Genomic DNA, 24,928 nt, shown 5'->3' on the forward strand with positions numbered 1-24,928 from the left:
AACCAGTCTCATTGAATTTCCAGAATAACCAACATTCTCCATTCCCTCTGTAAAGCACAAGACTAAGGCCCACAACACAATTAGAGTTTATTGTTTGTAGATGACCATCTACGACCGCAGTTCTCAAATGTGATCTGTAGATATCTGGAAGGGGTTCTCAGACACTATACTCATAGTAACACTTAGCCTTTTTCATTGTGTTGACATTTACACTGATGGTATTTTAGCATGAATCAAGGCACTGGATTCTTCGATGCCACACCCTTGCAGTTAAAATAAAAACAAATCGGTTTTAGTTAAGGATGTCTTTGAGGAAGTAGTAAAAATGATTACTTTTATTAAATGTCAGTTCTTGAGTATGTGTCCTTTTAGGAGTCTACATGATGAAATGAGGAATACACGTACAGTACTTCTTTCTGCTGCACATCCAAGTATGGTAGTTGTCTTGAGGAAAAGCACTTGGGCGGGCAACCGAGTTGCAAACTGAACCAGCCACCTTTCTTGAAGAATGACTGACACGCAAATGTGTTTATGTTAAACACGTAACGGGTTCATTATTTTTAAATGACTTAATACATATTTTTATGTCACTCGGTTTGACTTCTAATAAGAGAAATATTAATAGATAAAACCCACATAAATAAAAAGCTCTTAGGGTTCCCAATGTTAACAAGTGTAAAGGAGTCTTAAGACCAAAAAGTCAGAAAATCACTAGTCATACAACTTCACACTTTTGTTCCCACCAATCACGTTGTATACATATAAACAGTCAGTTGCTTATAATGCTCCCATACATATTTTTAACCGATGTATTTATTTTAATATAACTAAATACCATAAAAACCAACGAAATAATGTTTTCAAAGATGAGAGTTTCTGTTTATAAGAAAATTAAGTTTAATATTTTGGAAAGACTTAATAAAGGAAAGCCACCAAACATACTGCTGTCTAATCAAATGTGAGCGCAACCACCATAAAACACTGGCAAGGACAGGTGATGGTGGTGATCAGGATTCTGCACTGAGATTGTTCTGCAATGTTTTTAAGCTTTTGCTTCACTTTGAAGAAGCTGGCACGGGATATCATAGTTGATGCTTTATGGGTATGACGTATGTAAGAAAGAGCCATCAGAATTCTACTCAAAACGCCTTGACCCACCTCTGAATAATGGCAAATATATATTGATATGTTTTCAGTTAAAATAAAATGTTTAAAGTATGGATACGCCATTCCTTAACGATTCTCCGCTTGCATTGCCTTTTTCAATTAACAAATGCATAGGAGGTCCCAAATGCACAGGAGGAATAAGAGAGCTTTGTAACAGAGAAAATAAATTGTGTCTCATTTCATATTCGATTCTAAATCCCGCAGTGGCAGAGAGGACTATCCCTCGATATCCATTCTTCTCTCACTCCACAGGAATACAATCTGTAAGCAGATGCATAAGTGGCCAGAGTGAAGAGTACAGTTCCCCTCTGCCATGCAGCAAGTGTGGCCATGCAACTAAGTCCTGTCCAATGGGATGTGATAGCTGGAGCTCTATCTTGACCTTGAGGACAAGGGCCACATCTCAGGGGTGGTGCAGCAGATAGGCAGAAGCAACCTGGGTCTCTTACGGCTGTGGAGCAGAGTCACCACACCAGCCCTGTACTGCCTGGCTGTGCATTTGTTCATGAGAAAGCAATTTCTAGCTTGTTTAACTCCTTGTGATCCTGCATCTCTGTTACAACCCTCTACCCCTTAAGAGCATCCTTCTCCTTGCTCTCTTGAGACTTGTTATCAATCATTAGGCACTGCTACTGATGGGAGGGTGTGATGGTCACCTCGCATGGAAAAACTACAGGGCAAGAGCAAGAATCTCAGGCCTGGAGGTCAGAAGACTGGAGTTCTGGCTGCCACTTACCAGCAGAGAGACCTCAGACACAACAGATCGTCTGATCCACAGAGGTGATTTGCCCATTTGTTCCTACTAAATTGTTACTAATCGTGAACAATCACCATGAGTAGAACAGAAATAAAAAGGATCAACTGTCAGACTTTTATGATTTGGCAGTGAAAGCTGCAAATGGCATGATTATTTTTGACAACTGAAAAATAATATAAAGAGCCTCTGATTTTACAGCAATCCTTTTAAAACTTTTTAAAAATATATAAAATTTTAGTTTTATTTTGGTGGGGAAGGTCTCTTAGGAAAATACCAAAATTGACACAGAAAAAGAAAGCTTAAAACAAATTTTTGGAAAACCATAAAACAGGGCTTAAAATGACAAAGAGCCTTATAATATTTTTCAACTTTTGTTTGTAATAAAATTACTATATATTTGTTTTTAAATAGAAAAAGAATTTGTAAAGGCTGAATTAATTCAAAAGCCACATTACTGCTCAGTCGTCTTGGCAACAATGCTTTCTATTTTGTGATCATGATAACACAGAGAGTACCTGGGAATTGATCTAAAGCAAACATAAAGCTTTCCAGTCTTAATTTTCTTTAGATCAGGGGTCCCCAAACTTTTTGGCACTAGGGACCGGTGCTCCTACCAGAATCTAATGCCTGATGATCTGAGGTGGAGCTGAGGTGGTGATGCTAGCGCTGGGGAGTGGCTGCAAATACAGATGAATCTTTGTTCGCTCTCTCAACTGCCACTCACCTCCTGCTGTGCGGCCCGGTTCCTGCAGGAGCCAGCTACTTACTGATCAAGGATACCTCTAAAGGTCCTTCTGGTTCATTTTATTTTACTCTCGTTTAGGCACTGATTTAAGTTCTTGACAATAACCAACTGCTGTAGGTCAGCTGGTCACCAAGAAAATCATATAGGTACATAATAGTGATTACTGTAGCATACATTTGCCCTTAGGTCACATCGTTAAAACTGTCACTAACAGTTAACAATTTTTTAAAAATATACTAAAGCAAGTAAGCAGACAACTCGAACAATGTGTGGTCTTCTTTTCTCCTGTGGTTCCAATTCCTTACTTGTGATCTCATCTAGCTCCTTAAGCCTCACCTTCTGCCTCCTGGCACATCTTCTTCCCTCAAAGCCAAAGCACTGGCAATTCACAAAAGGCTGCTTCATGAGCCCCCTCACTCACCACCCTAGGTCTGATCCGGACACCCATCCTATGCTGGTGAGGTAACTTACACCAACCTCTATCATCCTGCACCATCACTGCCAATTTATTTGCCTCTCTCTCAGAGGCCCTGCTTAGGTTTAATTAAAATAAATCAAATCTAAAAATTACCTGTTGAACACAGATTCTAAGACTTCAGAAGCCAAATCAATATACTGTTTAAACTTAAGATTATCTCTGTACAGTTAAATTATACAAAATCTTTCAATACATTTCAGGACTTTTCTAATGATTACGGGTAATACTTTCATTTTTAAAGTCTTCAGATTGCAGGTACATTTGACAAGCCATACTAGTCAATAATACTTCCTTCAGTAGTGTCGGACAGCCCTCAACATAAAGAATCAGGCAAACCTCCACAGCATCAATTATTAACTTACTTTTTCGACATACTCAAATACCAAATATAATTTCCCCCGCCGACGAAAGGCTTCTTTCAGCTCCACAATATTTTCCTGTTTGAGGGTACGAAGCATTTTAAGCTCTCGTAAAGTCGTTTCCTTGACTTCTTCATTTTCTAGAAAGTAAACAGTGGTGAACAAAGTAAAATTAAACTTTTGAAACTACTGGTTAAAAAAGTCTAAGAACACTGAAAACACTAATTCCACTTTGCACTTTGAGAACTTCTGCATAAGAAGTCCAAAGATGGCATATTAATTACTTTTTTCCTGTTCAAAGGATCAAGAATAAGAATCTTAAAGAAGGAAGGGCTTACTTGACCAGCATGAACCGAACTTTCTGCTTGAATTTTCTTATACTCCTTATTGCAAAGTGTATGTGTAAAATACAGACTTTCAGATACAGCATATGAATCCACTGTCATTTTAACTCCAACTCTATATTCTGAAGAAACAGTTTAAAAACGTAAAAGGGAGTCAACCACGTCAGTGTGCAGAGGAGCCTCTATGCAGCATCTGTAGCAGCTGATGTGTTTTAAGCTCGGCCTGAAGCTTTGGCTTAAAAGAATTTTATTCCTCAGGCTGCACACGAGTCAGTCACACCTCGGTGAGCACAGGTCATGCCGAGCATCCACAATGCAGCGCGCAGTCAAGGCGCAGGAGATTCTAAGAGTGATCTCTTTGAATGGCAGTTGCTGCAGGTTCCTGCCATTCATCTGTGACATTTCCATCTGTCCATCCCAGATGGTGTAGCTGCCTTGGGCTGGAGAGCTTATGCTGAACCAACATAGCCTTCCGTATCATCGACGTCACTCGCAACCCCCAGACATGGAGGAAGGACAGAAGTCACATTAACCCTAATGGATTAATTAACAGGGGCGGCAGAGAAGGTAACACTTCATTTTAAATGAGGCTTTATGATTTAGCCGGGAAATTCTAACTACCACGTTTACATAGGCATGTACCAGGATACGTGTTCATAATCCCTTATCTACGATTCCAAGAATCCAAAAATCAGTCTAAAAACTGAACTCTTTTTCTAAGTTTATGGTAAATCTCTTTAAAGACAAAACCTGTACTGACACAAGCCCACTTATACTTTCTGTATATCTGACTTAGTATGAATATTCATATGTGTGCTTTAGAAACAGTACCTGATTACCAGTTGCTATAGTAACATGCCATAATTCCATTCTAAAGTTCAAACATTATGAATTCTGAAACATATCTGGCCCCATGGTTTGGGGTAAGGGTCAGAATCCTAACTTGAGGGTTCAAGGTTGTACAACCCTCAGATTCAGGCACATCTGGGGAGGAAGAAAAGGAGTTTGGGGATGGGGTGACAAATCTTAAGGTGGCTTCTAGGAAGAAATACTTCCTAAGCAAGATACAGAAGAGGAAAAGGCTTGAATGGAGCCAAAGGGCGAGGGGAGATTCTAAATGCACGCCAGCAGTACTTCTCGGATTATTTTCTATAAAAGCAGGAGCTTTGTAGCACCAGAGTATCTTTTGCAAACTGGTTACACAATTGAAATACTCTCTCTACTTTAGCAAGAAAACTGTTGGAGAAGGCTGGAGCTCAGATTAGGAAAGGGCAGAGAGAGATACTGCCCATCAGAAGGAAGGCAAGGAAAACAAAAAAAAAAAAAAAGAGGAAGGCAAGAACCAGCAATAGCTAAGACCAACAGTGAACCAGCCCAGCTCACATCAGGGGAAAAGAACATGGAACAGTGGGGACCATCTGGTAGTAAGGGGAATATGTGTGATGTGATCAGGGGACTTCCCAAACTGGCTTAGAGAATGGGGGAGCGGGGAAAGACAAAGGTCCAGCTGCCCCTAAACTTAGGGCTGGGCCAGAGAAACGGTGTTTGTGACTTTCGGAACTGCTAAAGCCTTTAGTCTTAGGAAGAAGGCTAACCTGCTTCTCTGCTACCCCATCTGAGTTACTCTCAAGCTTGGGGTATTCAAAGCAAAACCCGCCTATCTCTAAGACATAGAATGCCACACAGATCGCAATCAGCAGCATGTGATCCCCTAACAAGGAAGTAATTCAGCAAGAGGTAAACATATTGATTAGTCATGACCTAGTCCCTACCTGCTTTTCCGTCCCCATCTCATACTCCCTTCCCCCTCATTCGTTAGTCTTTCAGTTCCCAAAATATCCCCAAACTTTATTTTTCAACTTTAGGGCCTTTGAACTTGTTCCCTCTGCCTTGAACTCTCATTCTACTACAGGGCTGGCTCCTTCGGGTTTCAGTTTAAATGTCACTCCTCACGCGCCTTGCCCGGAGCATTAAACCTAGGCAGGGCTCTGCCCCCATTATTCCTTATGACAGTACTCCCAACGTTCCTTTCGCAGACCTTCTCACCATCTTATGTATTTGTCTGCTTACTGGCTTACCATCTGTGTGGCCACCCCTGCTAAACTGAGACTCTAGAAGGGCAGGTCTCGGTTCTTCTGTTCAACCATGTATACCTACCCACCCGGGACTGGACCTAGCACAAAGCAGATCAATTAATACTCCCTACAGGAATGCTTTCGTGGGTGCCATGAGGAAATCTCTGCTCATATGAGGCTCGCTCTTATTCCCTTAAGGCATGGGCGTCCGCAACGTGAGACCTAGATTTTGTCTGCTTTTAACCAACTTACACTGTGAGATGTGACTTTGGGCAAGCCACTTAACTTTTCCATTCATAAAATAAATGAATGGGCACACCCTCCCCCCTCACACACATACCCTAAAAAATCCCACGGCCCTTTCCAAATCTAATAACCTACGATATCTTTTCATTAAAATTTCATTGATTATATGCCTGAACTTCACTGAATTTTAGTATTGTTTTGTATATACCATAAAAGTCTATACTGACTCTACTTAAGACTAGTTATACAGAGAAGAGACTCTTCAAAAAGAAGCTCAGAAAATCAGTTTGTATGTAGTCCCCAAATCACTTCCTTTGAGCAGCCTATCTTTTTTAGGAAATGAAGGCTTCCCTAATTTATGCCAGTCATAGGTATTAAAAGTAGAGGTAAGCACTCCAGCACTGAGAATGTAATAAAAGGGAATAGGCAGGAAGTGGAGTTATTAATCCCCTAAGTATAAGCAAAATGGATACTCTTCATTACTGGATATATCCTATCATTTTTGTTTCTCTGAGTACTTTTTGGGTTCCCTATACTTTATAATGAAAATTAGGGCACTAAATGATCAGGTGACAGAGAAAAGGAATGCACATTCCATTTACAAGTGTTTCTCTCCTCAGAGGTTCAGAAAGTAGCAACACTCTTCAGTGAGGCAGTTTTTTAAAGGTGGGCGCAGAACCCACTGAAGTGAGCACAGAAATTTCAAGCCTTCTAGTTGACAGAATCTCGTGGATTCTTAATTGAAGCCAGTCACCAGTTCACAGATGAGGAAACCAAGTCTAGAAAGAATAACTTTCTCAGGGTGAGTGAAGGGGACATGACACTGAGTAGAACACAGGGACATAGGCTACATGGTGCAGGACAGTGAGCAAGCTTCGGACAGTGAGTCAGAACTGCAAGGTTTAGGTCTAGATTCTGCTACTACTCAGCAGAGTGGCAAAGCATCGTGCTTTGGGGGTTGGAAAACTCAGGGAAGACCCTGGGGTCTGCATCTTCGTCTCAGTTACCCACATACCAGCTGTGCAGCTTTGAGCCTTCGGCTCCTTGGCTATAAACTGAGGTTTGGGGTCCTACTAGATGATTGTGAAGGTCCTTCCTGCTCTAAGAGCTGGCACTTGCACGCAATTCCTGCTGACATGCGTGCCGATGGACCCGGCCCGATCACCGCTGAGGGCGCTGAACTTAGGATGAGCCTCGACTTTGACAAAGCTGTATAAATCCTACTGAGTGGTGACTGAATGGAGGGTAGAAAAAGGCCATTTAGTAAAAAAACAAACAAATAAACAAAAAAAGAAACCTACTTCTAAGCTTACCGGCAGGACAAGTTAACATATCTAAACATCAAGAAGAGAGATTCGCTAAAGTAGAAGAAAACAATTTTTAAGAAGAAAGATCACAGGAGCTAAAGAAATGCAAAGATAAGTGATGAAAACAGAAAAACCTAAAGATGAGCCGAAACTCTATTGTAACTCTATTTTTAAAGAACTGTGGGCTTGGAAAAGAAATCCAGAAATAGCTGTAACCTACTTTATGAAATCGCAACCCTGACATTCTTGTATAGCCAAAGAGCCCTACCACCACCACCAAGATGGAACTTTAAACAGGTACACTGGAGGGGAAAAAAGTCAATCCGTCCTTGTACAAAACCAAAAAAGTACCATGTTTGAGTCTGGTTGCCCTGACTGAAGGAGGAACATCAACAGAAGGGCAATTCACGTGGCCAGGAAGATTTGGATAGTGGTGCTGTCATAGATACCAAAAGAGATGACAGCACTTAAATCTTCAGACACAAAGTCCAGGGAAAAAGCACAACGGAAATTTATTAAATCATGAAAGGTGCAAAATGTTCACCAAATCCTAGAAGAATCCCTGAAGTTTGAAAGAGATCTATTTTGGACATTAAAGCAAGGGCGGTGAAAACAGGACTAGTCAGAATGCTCCAGTTTAGTCAATTGAATTCTCTGTTTAACCAAGGGTTGGAACGTGTGTTTCAAGGCCTCTCTTACAGAGAAATCAAGTTCTTGAATTTAAGGACCACAGATTATGAACTCTTGTTTTGTTCCCTTAGGTAATACAAGAGACCAGAGTTCCCTTGATCCAGAGATCAGAATAGAGCTTTGAAGTGTCTGGGTAAAAATAAAAATGAAATAAATTGGAGGAAAGAATGGATGATCAATTAAATAATTTCTCATGATTAAAAAGAATGAATATGTCCACTCCAAGGGAAAACTAAATACCTATAGAAAACATAAACAGCAGCAGGATGTTGAATGCAAGCATTTTATTTGAAGTAACAGCAGAGACACAACCTAAATTCCACGTTAATTGAAAACTGCCACACAGCTCCCTGAGAGTCAGCCTCTTTGTTATGTGCCGAGGCCCAGTGACAACGAGGGAGGATCCCTCCTCACCCATCACCTGTACATTCAGAGAAAGACTGAAAAGTCCAAAGAAACAAAAGGTGTTGTCACATCAGAGGATCTAAATGCATGTCAAAAATAAATTCTAAGCCTCGGGATCTCAAGTAAACGCTAAACAACGTTTTTAGTTCTTGCTGGTCCAAAGCTATCTAGCCTAAATCAGTGCTCTTGGTTATTAGTAAACTGAGGGTGGCAGTCATTTGTCTGTGTGTGTGAGAATGATGATCCAATAGTGATAGATTATCATCTGAACATTAAATCTCACTGTACAAGACTGGAGTTATAGGCTAAATTTATCATTGTACAGAGTCTCAAAAGTACATTTTTGCTAAATAATCTCTGCTATCTTTTTGGTTTGTGGTCATTTTTCTCTTCTCCGAAAAACCGAATACTGAATAGAACTAATTCTATGGAGACTTCTGGTTGGTTAGGTGTTTATTAGTTAATGTTTCTCTGTGGGAACTTACATGAATAGACAAATTTATAATAGTATCCTTCAGGGAATCATTAAGAATTCATTATCTGAGATTCCACATTTATGATGATGTATAAAGAAGCAAAAGTCATCAAAACAAGAAAAGATTAACTAACAAAGTGATCTCAGATAAAAATGCCATCACTCGAAAATTCCTCTCTTTTAAAAAGTTTTTATCCCCACCCAGTGTGTCAAAGTCTTTCAGGGAAAATCATAGGCAAAGACATTGATAAATGATCTGATAGAGTTATAACAATAAAAAACTGACAAGGATGAAGAAAGACGGAAACATACAAAAATGAAGAGAAAACTGACAAAGCCTTTTGCATACTTTTTAATGACTCGTTTTTTTATTGTGAAAGCCATGCACTGACCTGGCCTACAATGTTACTGTAAAAACTGCCCCTCCGCCTAAAAAGATAACAATTTTATCTCCTAAGAAATAGCATATAGTTGCTACTATAATCTAAATTGTGTTACCTATAACATAAACTTATTTTTGTAATTTTAGTTTCATTTCCTCAACTTAAAGTCCCAATCTAATCTTTTATTTACCGTGAAATTTTGGTTCCCATTTTAAATAATGATCTATTATCCTGGGATAATAAGGACCTCTTGAACTAACTAGTGGTCTATCTTAAAATGTAGTTTCAAAAACATTTCATACAAATTTGTGAATATATATATATATATTTAACAAGAAAATAGGTCACAGTCATAATCTTTCAAAGCTAACAGAAGGCAATGTATATGCTCATAAAATATCTCTTGACATCATTAGCATGAGAATACTTGATTAGCTTGCACATGGGTCAGACCAAGTTCAGATCCTATTACGGTTCAACAATGTTTTTATGGGATTATTACATTATATTCACAAAGATTTTTAAACAGTGGATTTAGAAAAGTTGCCACCATAATATCAAAAGGATATTTTCAGAGTAACTAATAAAAGAGATTAATGAGAGCTATGTAGCAATATGAGCAATATTATGAAACTCTATTTTGTTATAATTGATCTGACTAAAATTTAAGATAATAAACTGTTTCAGAATGAAGCGGTTTACACAGGGGTTGAAGGGACATCCTCATCTGTACTAGACCACCTATGTACACTTCACAGTCCGAAAGGGCTGTTCTCCACACATGTTCCCACACTCTGCATTAAGCAAGATACTACTCTGGCAGCAGCAGAAGGATAAAGACAGAAAAGAGTATGAGATCTCCCAGGGGGAACTAAAACAGTAGGAAAATATTCCTAAAATAGGACTGAACTAAAAAAGTTATGAATAATTGGATATGTCTTCAGATTCTACCATAGAAATGTTTAGGAAGTGTCCCCCTATAAATATGTATAGGTGTACCTACCAAGGTATACATCTGCAAGGTGGGTGGGGTGGGTGATAAGGCTGCATGCTTGGGCTATGACAACTGATAATGGTCTGGTAGAGGTGAGGGCAGAGCTGGATTCATGTTTTGTCAGCTCAGTGAAATAAGGGCTGATCAAATGTTTCCTATAATGTCTACACTATTCGTACACTCTCCAGATACCATAGCTAGAAACAATCTCTCTGGCCTCAAAATTACATGAATTCGTTCAGGCACTGACTGCTTTCTACTCTGTTTTACTGCTATTTACTTACAGGTCTTAATTCTACTCACAGGTCATAGCTCTTGAAAGTATCTGTACCTGATTTACCTTCATAGCTCTTACAGTACCTTGTCCAGTGAGCGATGAATTTCAATAGATACACTATTGATTGCCACTCTGAAGGTATAACAGGTACAAATGTATTGTTTAATTGAAGCTAAGAACTGGTATGCAGAGGATAGACTCAAGAATATGGTACTTAGTTTTTTGAAAAAGCAATGGCATATTGCCCTAGATGGTACTGCTTTTCAAATTTTTGATGACAATTATTTTTGGTGGAAACTGATGCTTGACAATGTGCCTGCCTTACAAGATCGATGCACAGTCAGAGTCTTTACATGCATGCAAAGGTTATGCTTTGATCTACTGTTGCAACCGTTCTTTTTAGCAGATCCCATTTGTCTCTTGGCCGCCTGTGGTTAGCCCAAAGCCACTGCTCAAAGAGCTCATTTCCAATGGTCCCATAGTGGGTTGGCCTGGGGCTAGTGCTTCCTGTAGGACTACAGGTACATCGTTTGAAGCAGTTTCTTTTTTTTCTTCTTTTTTTTTTAGAACAAGCTAAAAAACATTTTTTTTTTATTGCCTTCTCTTTAAGGCTGCTGAGACAATGGCTGTTAAAGTTCCTGGCTGATGTGCATGCGTCCCACATAACCAGCACATCAGAGGCATGTGACATCAAACATCACCGGCTCTGCACCCCAGGACTTTGTTAGTGAGCGCTCTTTGGTATGTAATGTTTGCTAAGTCTCCCAGGTGAGGGTGATGCAACTGTTCACAAACAGAGGCTGGTGTCTTAGGTAGTCAGTCACTGCGCGCTGATGAAGGTAGCCTATGACTCTTACTGTCACACTCCTAATTAGATATGAAGGCTAATGCTACGCTGGTGCCTCTTACCCCTGGAGCACTATTTTTAAAATGGCAGACTGTGACTCATTAGTGGTAAAAAACAATGTATTTCATGCCACAATAGGCATTTATATGAATTTATATGAGCAGGAAAGAAGAGTAAATGAAGAACCTCACATTAGTAAAATAAAGTCGTTTTGTGACACTTGCTTCCGTTATATATAGAACATTACGTATGTGGATATTGGTTTAGAATGTAAAATATATTCCTACTGTGGGGCTCTGTCAAAAAAAAATTGGGAAAATGCTGCCTAGAGCTTTTTAAAGGCTGTGTCTTCATGTTCAGTTTTCCTACTCGACTATCTTTAGATGGCCAATCGTCTAGATTTGAAACCTAATGAACTACTGAAATTATTTATTTTTTTGGTACATTACCCTCTTTGTACACTACTTTTTTAAAAAAAGATGCTTTATTTTAAACTTTATTGTCCAGTATAGGATAATTTTAATACTCCATTTGAAATGGTCTGGACATGTGACCAAGGCCTCCAAGTACAGTATTTCTCATTGAAAAGTTTTTATTCTCCCAATGACTTATTCTAAATATCATAACTCTCTTGATACTGTCTACATACCACTTATCCTTGTATAGATTCTAACTGACCAGGAACTGGAGATCACAGTAACCAGTACTGAAGCCTTTCACACAGCACTCGCTACTTATGGGAACCTATGGAAGTTATTTATTTCAAATCAGTTTTCTCATTTTAATATTTAGAAAAAATATAAATACCATGCCCTCTATCCAGCATATGAGCAAGACTTCCGGTGTTGACTGTACCTTAAAATACAAGATGAATTTTCTGATATCATGAGATTTGATAAAATTCACAAAGAATTAAGTTTCAAAGCAAAGCATAATAAATAAGCTTTATTCGCGCACACATGCAGACCACAGAGATTAAGGAATATACTGTCCTTGAATTTCTTGATTGCCACAATTTCATGTGTTTCCTGCAAAGGAAAAGAGGCAAAAGGAAAGTCATTCTCCCATGTTTTCCAAATTGGGACTCCCAGTCGTCTGGGGGTATATGCTGAAACAGAGTAGCAAGGACCCAGAGAGTTTAAAATAGATCCTCCTCCACCTCCTCCTCCTCCCCAGTCCCTCATTTCTTCATTCCACAATTCTCTTTCTCACCACCCTGCAGGCTTCATCAGGGAAGGAAAAGGAGAAAGGGGAGCTGGGGGTGGGCATAACGCAGAGATGGTGATAGAACACGGAAGGCCTGGAACATCGTCAATGGCTTGAAGCTACACAAAAGTGCCAGGATGACTGACAACAGAGCATCAACTGCACTGCCCTCTGAAACCCATGGACACATTTTAATTGGGCTCCTAAGACCAGAGTAGAGATTTCTATAATACTTTGGCAGTTGCTCTTCAAAGTCTCCTCCATTTAGCTTGTCCTCACAAACCTATCTAGTTGTTCACCAGCTCTTCCCCATGGATAGTCAAATCCAAATTGAGCTAAAACATCTGCATCAAATACCAATCGCTATCTTATTCTGCCCTTATTTAGCTCTCTCGGACTAAAAAGTAGTTTGTGAGCAGAATCCTACTTTAACTTGAAACACTGCTCATCTCTGCTTTTCCTTTTGCTGGTTGGAAGACAAGAAAATAAAGCTGGAAAGGAAATGGAAATGATCAGAACTAAGTGCCACTAGGCTAAATAAGTCGTGTCTAATTCTGGTCTATAAAAGGAATAAAAACGCTTTAGGTAAAATAATATATTCTTCAAAGCCAACGTGTCATATAGAAAGGTCTTCTGAATGACTCAGGCCTGCTCTTTTTCACTGAATACACTTTCAAATCCGTAGGATCAAGTCTTAATAAAACATTGCCCCTGCATCAAAATAAAGACTTTAAAAATGGACACAATACCAGGCAATAACCAACAGGTATAAATCACTGACATTAAAAATATGTGCTTTTCCCTTAAGTTCCTTATAAAAGCAAGAGGAATCATGAATGTAGGGGGAAAAAGAAAAGAGACCATTTTAATCATTATGCTGAAAGATAAACCCTGAGTCATAACTATGTCTATAAATCAAACCCTTTCTATTTCTCATTTGCCCACTGAAAAAAGAAAATACCAGCTTTTAAATTTGTTATATGGGAAAAAATTATCTGAAAGTGCTATAGGCTACTGAGGAGAAAGATTAAGGGTATTACATTTTTGTTCTTAATGGAGGAATAGAATTGTAAATACAGACAGCTTTTGGAATACAATGTATTTGTATATTAGCGGCCCTTCTGACTTAAAGAAACTCAGCCTTCCAGGTATTTTCTGATATTTTAACGTTTCATTACTGGGAAGGAATAACTGCAAAGTCAGAGTGATGCGGGGGATGACTGGCTAGAATATTAGTACATTTAGTACCAGGTAACTCTTCCAGGATGCTACTCTTTCTCAATACACTGGACTGATACTGTTTTCTTACCTTGCTCCTTTTCAAATGGCTCTAGCTACCACCTGCCTATGGCACAAGAGAAACTATCAGGAAACTCTGGTCACAGCACAAAGAAAGGGGTAGCATGAGATGTTGAGAGTAAGACTGCTCACATCTCAGCAGGGAGTTGTTCCAGGTAGTATTTCATCCTATATTGCACTCTCAACTCAGAGTCCCACATTAATATATTTTTTATTGCATCCTAGGTGTTAAAAAGTTTGTCTGTCTTTATAAAAGTCTTGCTTTGTTCAAAATTGTCCACTGATATGACTACAAATGTAAATTTATAATTAGTGCATTTACACCATCCTGAAGAAAGAAATTCTTTAGTTTCTTTTTTTCCCCCTTAGCACCTCATAAATAGAATTTACTACATAAAACAGTTGCCCAAAAGGGAGCAAAATAAAGTGAAATGTTTATTATTTTATTTATCCTACCAACACCATGAAAATCCTCTTTCTCCTCAAAACATATACACTCAATAAGGTTTATATATTTAAAGAATAAAGCCAAATAGACAAAGTTTTATGCATAAAATCATTCAACTTTTGGTGGAAAACACATGTAATTAAGGGCAGAAGATGCTGGAAAGAACTTAACATTTCATTTTTATTCATTCTGCTTATAAAAGTACACAAACTTATTACAGGAAATACAAGAGAATATAAATGGTATAAAAGACTATAAGAATTTAAAAAGAATATAAAGACAAAGTCAAAAACTATTTATATAATCCTTGTTAACATTTTGGTCTATTTTCTTCCAGTAAATTTTTCTCAAATTAGAATAGTAATATGTATATTGTTAGATGTTGTTTTTATTTCACTTAATATTGTATAAGGAACATTTTGATCTGTCATTAAATAATTTTTAAAACCACCATTTATAATGGACGGTTATTTAACCAATCTATCAATGAACATACTTCGACATCTGCACCTTTATTTCCACAAAGTAAATTCTGTAAGTGACATCACTGGTCAAAAGGTATAAACAGGAAAGACTCCTAATACTGCTAAACTGATATCCAAAAAGATGTCATTTCACAAGTTCCTTCAGCAGTATATGAGAACTCACTCTACGGTCAGTCAACATTTAATACGATCATTTAGAAAAACCTTTCGGCATCAATGAGAGAAGTGTTTTCTTCTACCACCTGGCGAGTGAAATAAATTCTACTAAGGTTAATAATTCTTACTTATTCATGGATACGGATTTGTTGCCAAATTTTGTTACAAATATTTCCCCCAGACTGAATTATTTAGGGTGGTGTTGTATTATGTATTCAATGTATTGATGTATGCCTTTATTATGTCCACTATTTTCGTGCTCGGTCCTTACTTAGCTTGAGTGTATTTAATATTCATCCACCTTTACCTATCTTGATATTTTAATGATTTCTTTAAGTCTTTATTCATTTTCATTTTAATATGTGATAAGGGTATGGGAATCTCAATTTTAAAATAATTTCTAAATATTGAACCATTCTTCCCAATACCCGTTCTTTTTAATTCTTTGTTATATCTTAGTACCCTTACATATATAGTCTTTCTATTCTAGTCTATACTATTCATTCTTATGCCAGAACCAGTTTAAATTATTGTGACCTTAAATTGTTTTAAATTAATCTGGGGTTAATTCTTTTTATACCATTTTGTTAAATAAATTTATTACTGAGAATAGGTTTGGGCTGCTGTATTTAATTTGTAATTATATACACATGAGCTATTATATTTAGTCTATATTTCTGTACATATTTAATTGGCTTCACTGTTTACCACTAGCCCTTTCCTACTGTGGTTTTCACATATCTGAGTTCTTGATTCACATTGAGGTTTTGTTCAGCCAGTGTGCACCCTGGAATGGCTTTCTGAGGAAGTATCTATTTTCCAAGTCTTTACACATCTGAAAGTCCTCACACACGAATGGAAACTTAGAAGGCCTAGAATTATTGGGAAGGCAGCCTTACGTCCTCTACCACCTTCAGGGTCACGGTTGTGTGAACTGCTAAGCCATGGAAAGAGCCATTCCCATGATAAACATCGCAGGTTTGCATGTTTCTTAAAGCAACTTTCCAGCAGATAAGAGTAAATGTCTTGTAACAAAATCCACACACTAAGAACTTTTCCAAGAAGAAAATGAAGGATCTTAAAAGAAGGACTGCCATTTCCTAATCCATCCACGGAAGGCTCCAAATGGGCTAGTAATGTTCTGATGGTCTCCTGCTATTTCGTGTTATAGAAATAGAAGCCTGGGCCAAGTTGGTTTTTGTTCCTATGCAGATAACTTTTTTTCTGCCTAGATGCTGTTGGGACTTTTTCTTTCCCTTGGAATAAAAATTTTTAATTATCAGAACATATCTAGAAGTGTTTGCGTATTTTGAACTAATATTAACTGGAAATCAATGAACTTAAAAAAGTTTTCTTCTAGAAACCTTAAATGTTGTTTCTGCTACTATTTATCTAATATTTTCTACTAGAAACCTTATAACTTTTAGGTTGGATCTTTCATAATTGATTTGCATGTTTTGTTCACTACTGCATCATAAATGTCTAGAAAAGCAGGCACATAGTAGTTGTTCAATAAATAATGAATAACTATTTCATGAGTGAATTCATCGAAACTGCTGCATCAATTTTATTCTTTTACTTCCTCCATTTTAGGTTTCTTTACATTCTTTCCTTATCTCAGCCGACTTCTGCAATTTTGGCCTTGTTTCAGCTTGTTCTGGCTATACAGGTCACATCCTCCTGGCTCTCCTCCAGGAGACTTAACTTCATCTGCTTATTACAAAAAATCATTTTTAAAACTATGTGTTGCTTCTAAATCTTCAGAGCTATGTTTTCTTTATCTTCTCACCGATTTTTCATAAGGTCTTCCGCCCCACTCCCAATCCTTTTAACTCATGCTAACACAGGAAAAGATCTATCAGGCCTGGCATCTGGCAGCAGAAAGAAGTTTTTCGGCCACTTGAATTTCAAAGTCAGATGGATGCCCTCGAGCCTGATTTCAAAACCTGGATTCTTAGCAAACATTGCTCATTGGGTTAGCTAGTCTGAAGCTGGACTGCCTGGGCAGGGTTTTCTGCATAAGCTGTTTGCTGAACCCACAGTTCCAGCACATCCTGCTCCCACCTACACCTTGGCCACGGGGGTCTGTGAACCCTGGGATGCAGAATGCCGTTCCCAATCCTCTACATCCTGCCTTACTGTATTTGGGGCATTCGGTCTCTGAAAAGATCTGGCTATACAGGTACTGACGTGGGCTAGTGCAGACAGAGAACTCCAGCTCCCACAGGGTCAGATGACAGTTACCACCACCTGTTTCCAGCCCCTGTAGGCATGGGCCCAAGTCTTTTCCTACCTTTGAATACTCTGCCTTATGCTAGCTCAGAAAGCAGAATAAATAGCATGATGTTCAAGGCTGTACTTTTCAACCCACCTCCCTGGACTTCACCAAAGATCTCTGACAACTAGTTTAATTTACATAACTTTTATGAATTTTTGTTTGTAAATATCTTCATGGGTATTTAGTGGAGAGGTAGTTGGTGATAAAGCCAAGATTTATTACTTGCACTACCGCCACCCTGAGACGCTAATAACATAGGTGTAGACAAAGAAGGAAAATATGTGAAAAATAACTCTGAAGAACTGTGTTTTAAATGCAATTTATTCACAAAAGCATGCCATTGCCCCCACAATGTCTGCAACAGAATACCACCAGCTGTAGTTATCATGTTAGGCATAATATGCTACTTGTTTCAGTCTTATTTTATTTAAACAACTAGTTAAAAGGTAACACTTTAAACAACTAAGAATGTGATAAAATACATGAGTAAACCATTAATGATAATTCCATACCTCGCCCTTAATTTTGCCTCAAAATTGGAATTATATTACTGTGAAATGCAAAAAGAGGTTCCTGAATTGTACTGTTGTCTCCATGAGTGAACAAGCTATATCGAAGCATTTAGCATTTCCCAGAATAAATTTCCCAGCTGGGGGAAAAAAATAGAAAAGAAATGAATAAATTTTATGAGTAGTAAAAAATAGAAAAATATCTCGAGGGCCTATAGCATTTCTTCCAGTAGTCTCAAGATCTCTACCCCGTAAAAATCATGCCTCAACCACTGAACAACTATACTAGACACAGAGACTTGTACTTGTAACCAAAACTCACTCCTGCCTCTGTCTAAAGCTCCCGAGTCTTTGGTTTATTCCCAGAATCAATTGTCCCTTCTTAAGATGTTGGCAAAGCAACTAGTTGGTATTAACAATAAAAAAAAATTACTAAATTATTGAAAATGCAGTTATATAACTTGATTTAATTATGCTCTGGAACAGTGAATTCCCTAAACCGATCATACACAATATAAGTAGCAGGAGTCATTGTTTTAAATGTTCTGCTCTGTAATTTTAAATATCCAACATGCATTTGTAAAACAGAACAGAAACAAACTTATCGATTTTATTTTACTCTACTGTTCATGGATTAAACCATTCCAAAGGTTATACTCTATAGTTCATTCTTGAATTATTCTCTGAGGAGGCCCTTCCTGGGGAGAAATTCTTTATTTCTTCATCCAAGTAGCAGGGAATACAACTTGACAACTAAAATATTTTAAAATATTTCAATCCATGTTTTGTATACAAATATCCCAAGTGTCTAAGTGCTTTCACACAAGGCCGATAATTTGCCCCAAGATAATACAGCTAAGAAGTAATAGAGCTATGTATGTTGAAATAGTTATATTCTGAAATACACACATGCCCCACTGGAGAAGCATCATTATTTCTCTTCTGTGTTTTTCTCAAAAGTACATGTTAGCACCAACAAAAATTTTCAATTAGTTTCCTAAATAACATCTGTTATAATAGTTATACACCAAGAAGTATGTGCAAATATTTCAACGTTCCCATCTTTATTCTGAGTTTTTTTCACAGAAAGCTAAAATAACTTAGATAAATTATTTATTTTTACATGATGAGCAAAATTACAAAATGGGAGTAAGTTCAAGCACAGATATATTCCATGGCAGGTAGATACAATGGAGCTAGTACATGTTTGCTATGTACCATAGAATTACAAAACATTATCCAGGATATGCAGTAATAAAAACTAAATTATTTTCTAAGAAATCTCTTAGAGATTTTTACTTGACTTGTATTGCTTATTACTTGTAAACTATTATAGTCTGTCAAAACTAAAAGTGAGATTACTAAATTTAAGTACTCCAGACAAATTCAGAAAGAAAACAATCTATAGCAAAGGAGGAAAGTATTTCAGTCACTCAGCTAAAAATTGTCCATTGGTCCCCCTGCTTTATGTGATGTTGTGAGACATCCTGGGTTTGACATGAGTAAATGAAGTGTCTCATATACACAGATGCTTGTACTCTGGTGTATAATAATGCATGACAGTAAATTAAAATGTATGACAAAAGTTAAAAAGTACAACAAATGTTATATGATATGCCACAGGAGTTCAAAACAGATTGATTGTGTAAATATACAGAAAAAATGTACACCCCTTTCAGATTTAAGTTGATAATATGTTGATTTATTTGCATCTGATCTCTCTTTCTGAAATGTAAAATGTCATAAATATGTCTACCTTCATCCCCATTCTTTCTCTCCCCAGAGGTAATGGTATGTACCATTCCCATACACATTTTTATTACTATGAATGACCCGTAAGCAATTTTACTACTGCTCTGTACAGTGAAAATCATGTATACTGGCATGTTATTGTACACATCTTTCTGCAACAGCTTTTTTTTAAGCATGACATTGTGTATCTGAGATTTAAACATAAATCTAGTTCAGTGGTACTCAACTGGGGATGCCTGTGCTCACCACCCCTACTTCCCCCAAAGGGAAGTCTGGCAATGTCTGGAGACACTTTTGGTTGTCACAATGGGGTAGGGGGCTACTGGCATTTAGTGAGCAGAGGCTAGGGATACTGAACATCCTACAGTGCACAGGACAGTGCCCATGACAAAGAATGACCTAGCCCCAAATGTCAAAGGTGCTGATGTTGAGGAACCTTGCTGTAGTTATTAATTTTAACCATTTCGTGGTATTCTGCTATAAACACTACCCCTTGAAAGGGAGTCTGACCACTTGCTGAGATCAGGAAAAGACTTTTGAAAAGACTAATATACTGTGAAAAGAAATTTTAGTTGAAAATAAAATGATTAAAAGACTAATTCTTCGAAAATTATTAAAACTATTAATCATGGCATTAAAATGTCTATATTCTGTCATTATCACAAAACAATCACTTTTATAACTTTTGTAACATGGCTCCTTTAAAAATTATATAGTGAAATATACCAAAAGATATAGTAAAAAAATTAATTACTCTTGTTAAAAATTCAGTGCATTTGGCCAAAAACAATTTAGCAGAGTCAAACAAAGTCTACACCAACAGCTAGCTAAACTGCTACAAAGGTTCACATTACCGGGATACTGTCACAGGAAATACTGGTGTTAACTCTAAACTGTTCATAATTTGCATGCTAAAAGTACTTCAAGAAAACTCTTACATTTTAAAAAGCATTACAAGGAAAACTCATAATGAATTTATGCTCAGCTTCTAAAAAGAGGATAGTCTTATGAAAATATTAATATATTATCAAGACATGAGAGAGCACGGAGCCAAAAATGGAAGATACGGATCAGAAAGAGGGATCATACAAAGACTCGTGTAGAAAACAACTGCCTTCAAGCCAAGTCAGTAATAAAATTCCTACACAACAAAATCTATCTTCTCATTTATCTCCATCGGAGCATCAAATGCCTCTACCTCCCCAGGGCTAAATCTGCCCTCCTCAAATCTCTATTGAGATGTAAAATCAGAGTAAAAGAGTGTAAACTATTTAGATCAAATGCTTAACCATTCCCTCATCTTCTCCCTCAGAACCTGGTCCTGTCTCCTCTCCAGGTATCTCATGAATATCTCATGAACTCTAGGCAGAAATTTAGGATCACTCTTGACATCTCCTTTGTCTGCACCTCCAAACCCATCCAGTCAGTTTATCACAAAGTGCTGTTGAATTTTGCCTCCTAAATCTTCTTCATAGCCTTTATTAAAAGGACACCTTCCAAAAAATTCCCCGTACCTTCACATATTTATATGATCACTTGATAAAGGTCTGATCTACCACTGGACTGCATCCAAGCATGTGGGTAAGAAATAAATGTTTGACTGGTCCAAAAGTGTGCTGAGCATGAGAGGAAGATCACTGTACTGCATTACTAATTCAAAACTTACCTCCTGCTGGCCCGGGTCCTCCTCCTTTTTTTGGATATCATTTACTAATTCCACTACAGCTTAGCAGAAAAACACCTTTTCCTACCTTAATTTTAAAGAGGAAAAAAGACATTCCTTGATATACAAGGAATTTAAAAAACAAAAATAAGAACACAGAAGACAAATATACACATTTAAGTTTTTTTAAAGACAGTGTATCACTAGGAGACACATTAAGATTGATCTGTTTTCTTCTTTCTTTAGAAAGTTTCAAAAAATGAAGATAATGAAAGAAACATAAGAGCCTTCAAAACTTCATCTGGCCCTCTCCGAACGTCTTTTAGTAGGCAGGAATTTGAAAAAGCTCTTAAAAGTTCAGAAGGAATTATAACTGTCTTAATTAAATAAATACCTCTTTTGCTACTGGCCGCCTGCGTATCTTAAAAATGTACTGCAAAACCAACGTTGCTTTCTTTCTGTTAAAATTTTATTCCACAGCATTACTATAAAATGGTTGCAGTTACCAGGTTGCCAATATTCATCAAGTTACATCAGAAGGCTTACTAAATTAAAAATTATTATATATTATATTCTCCACCTGAAACAATAAGGACTATTCTCCTTTACTGTCACCTCTACTCCATTCTGCGACAAAACTAGTAAGATTTCCTCTAGCCTGGCAAAATGTAATATGAAAACAGAGATGTCACATAACTACTAACATCTAACATTTGTGCTGGGACATTCTTAGTGACAGAAATAGTTACAGACCTGAGAACTGGCTAATACTGATATTGCTTACAGTGCTGTAAAGTCACATGATCTCTAAATCCTCAGTGCAAACATGTTACAAATGGTCGTTTGGTGTTAGCAGCAGGGCTTTGGGGAAATGAGGGAAAAGGGGTAAAGCTTGGGTTGCTGTGGAACAGAAAGAAGGAACGAGCCTCTAGAAGTGAGACATAAGAGAAAAATCAAAGGGAGAGGCTCTCTTGAAAATGTAAGCCACATTCTTAAGGAGGCCACTGGAATTCCCAGCCTTTATTTGAACTATTTTTGTTTGTACATTAAAAGAGAACGTACCCAGTAAGACTGTAAGACATGGAGAAGGCCAGATGGCTGACTTTTGAGTGCCACGAATATAAGAGTAATAAACATAAAAAGTCTAGGACCATTTAGTTGATAATGCGAACAAACCCATACACCTAGAAAGCCTTTGTCAATACTTCTGATATGGCCCAGTATAACTGTTAGTGGATCAATATCAAGCTGAAGGGACACTGGCTGATAATATCAAAGGGTGTACCTGTGATGAACGGAGGCAACTAGTTCATACAAAACTGTACACTTAAAATGGGTACTTCTTATTGTATACAAAGTATATTCTTATATGTAAATTATACCTCTATAAAGATGATTTAAAATGAATCCTTTAAAAATAATGCACCTCATAGTTACAGACAAATATAAATTTACTACCCTATATTAATATTATAGATTAGGTAATTAATAAAATGTTCAGAAATTCAAATGTAGTTATCAAGACGAAAAATGAGGCATTCGAAGAACAATTTTCACTTACCCCTCTGGCAGAGCAAATAGCAACTCTTTTCAATAGAAAGAGGTGAACTTTCAAAACAATTTAGACCCATATTTATAGATAATACAAAATTCGAGTCACACTTGATTTTCACATACCGCACACTTTGCAAACACCCGCTGGCTCTGACCATGGACTGTCAGCAAATGAATAGCCTGTGCTGCAGCTGTTGGGCAACTGTGTTATAATTTTATTTCATTTTGCCCTTATTTTGTAACAATGAGTAGATAATGAGAAAATGAAAATTTCACTTCTAGTGATCAAATAATTGAGACAAAATAGCATTAATTAGGTATGCCAAATGCAGGCAATCTGCAAGCTCAATCAGGCAAAATTTAAACACTAGAAATAAATCCTCAAAGACTAAATCTAAGGTGTGCCAAGAAAATGTTGCTTTTAAATTTTCTATAACCAATTGATCCTTGCTTTTCAAACTCTGACTTTGACTCTAACTTGCATTCTATAGTAGCTCAATCCTTTCTGGTTTATGGCCTCTTTCAGGTAGATGCTTACTTTTTCCCCTCAGATTTTCTCCCTGCTTTTACCAAGATGGCAGGTGTGGGGGGTGTGAAGTTAATATAACTGCGGTGAGAGAAGGGCTCTCAGATAAACACACACAGGCCCTTGAGCTGTCCTCTTGGGCTCTTTGGTCTTTTAAGACAAGGTTCCTTATAGGCCAGAGCCGGAGACACTGGCCTGATGCTGTTATTGGACCCCATGAGGGTTGTGGATTCAGGTATGCAATCTTGGCTTAAAGCCCAGGGGTCTGGCCTGGTTGCTAGGCTCCTTCTCAGCTTTAATTGGTGCTGAAGACAGGCTCCAGTCAAGACAAATAGGCTCCGCAGTCTCATTTACACCCGAGACCTGGCCACCAACTACGTTATTGGTATCAGCCTGCCTTTCAACACAGCATCCGACTGACAGGTTCACTCAGGCGTGTGGTACCTTGGGATTCTTTGGAAGCCACTCACAAGCTGAAGGAGGCCCAGGAATCCTCTCTCCACCTAACCACATCCTGCCACATTTCACTCTGCTGTCACTGCTCACGTTGTGATGAAGCAACCTTGTAAGGCAGTTTCTTCCGAGTCCCAAAAGGGGAATGGGGCATAAGCTTCCTTCATTTTTCGGTGGCAAGGGAAGGGAATATCAAGACTTGCCTGCCCTGACTCCTCTCATTTCTCCTTTAAGTCTCAAAAGAATTTCCCCTACAAAGAGGCATTCACCGTACTCTCTTACCTGGAACCATGATAGAAAAAACATCGGGAGAGGAAAACCAACTTATTGATCAAAAATAAACCACCAGGTATTCCAGAAATATTACTCTTGTTAAACATATAAAGATTCAGGGATAACGATAGAAGAAAAAACAAAGAAAGGCTTAAAATTAAAATAAACTGATGACTGACATAAAAACACATGGTTCAAGTGGATACAAAAATCTACTGTTCTATTGAACTTGTGATGGAGAGACAGCTTACTATAGATTACTTTGACTGACTGTGCCTAACTTTCTCATGGCCAATTTTTCCAGTAAATTATGCAGATGCCATCGATGTCAGCATACTTACATTTTGCAGATATTGGTGGGTAAACAATGTGCAGAAAACTAATAATAGCAGAGCTACTACAGGCAAGTTGCTCACTGCTTCTTGGGAGTCCTAACGAAAACCAGTACATGAGTACATACTCATACCTTCTGCTGAAGTTAGAGAAGGTATAGCTAAAATGATTTTACAATCACTGCTTAAGAATGTCTGATTCGTGAGAAATATAACTAGGTTTTAGGACAGAAATACGGTTTAGGGAACTCCAAAGTTCAAAAGCAACAGAAATTATGTCCTCTGTAATACCTTTAGGTTACTAAGGCCTAAGGTCCTCCAGTGCAGGGTTACTACAATAGCGCCAAGATGTGAAACACAGATAGGTTATAGCAAGAGAAACTTAGAAGCTCACTGTTCAGACAACTGAAGTGGGCTACTTCCAGGGACGCCGTCATCACGCTTT

At 37.8% G+C, this 24,928-nt stretch overlaps 1 protein-coding gene across 8 annotated transcripts in view; it reads right to left on the bottom strand.

Annotated features, from left to right (window-relative positions):
- CDKL5 (cyclin dependent kinase like 5) overlaps positions 1 to 24,928 on the bottom strand; it is a 146,647-nt gene that overhangs the window by 45,535 nt on the left and 76,184 nt on the right. For all 8 annotated transcript variants that reach the window (XM_039852327.1, XM_039852324.1, XM_039852322.1 and 5 more), the window contains 2 exons: positions 12,537 to 12,577; positions 3,510 to 3,651 (listed from right to left, as the gene is read on the bottom strand). In XM_039852327.1, the coding sequence (XP_039708261.1) occupies positions 3,510 to 3,651; positions 12,537 to 12,577 (183 nt within the window). The remainder of the gene's footprint in view (positions 1 to 3,509; positions 3,652 to 12,536; positions 12,578 to 24,928) is intronic.

The sequence above is a fragment of the Pteropus medius genome, unplaced genomic scaffold (assembly GCF_902729225.1).
Source record: "Pteropus medius unplaced genomic scaffold, Ma_sr-lr_union100, whole genome shotgun sequence".
NCBI classification, from domain to species: domain Eukaryota; kingdom Metazoa; phylum Chordata; class Mammalia; order Chiroptera; family Pteropodidae; genus Pteropus; species Pteropus medius.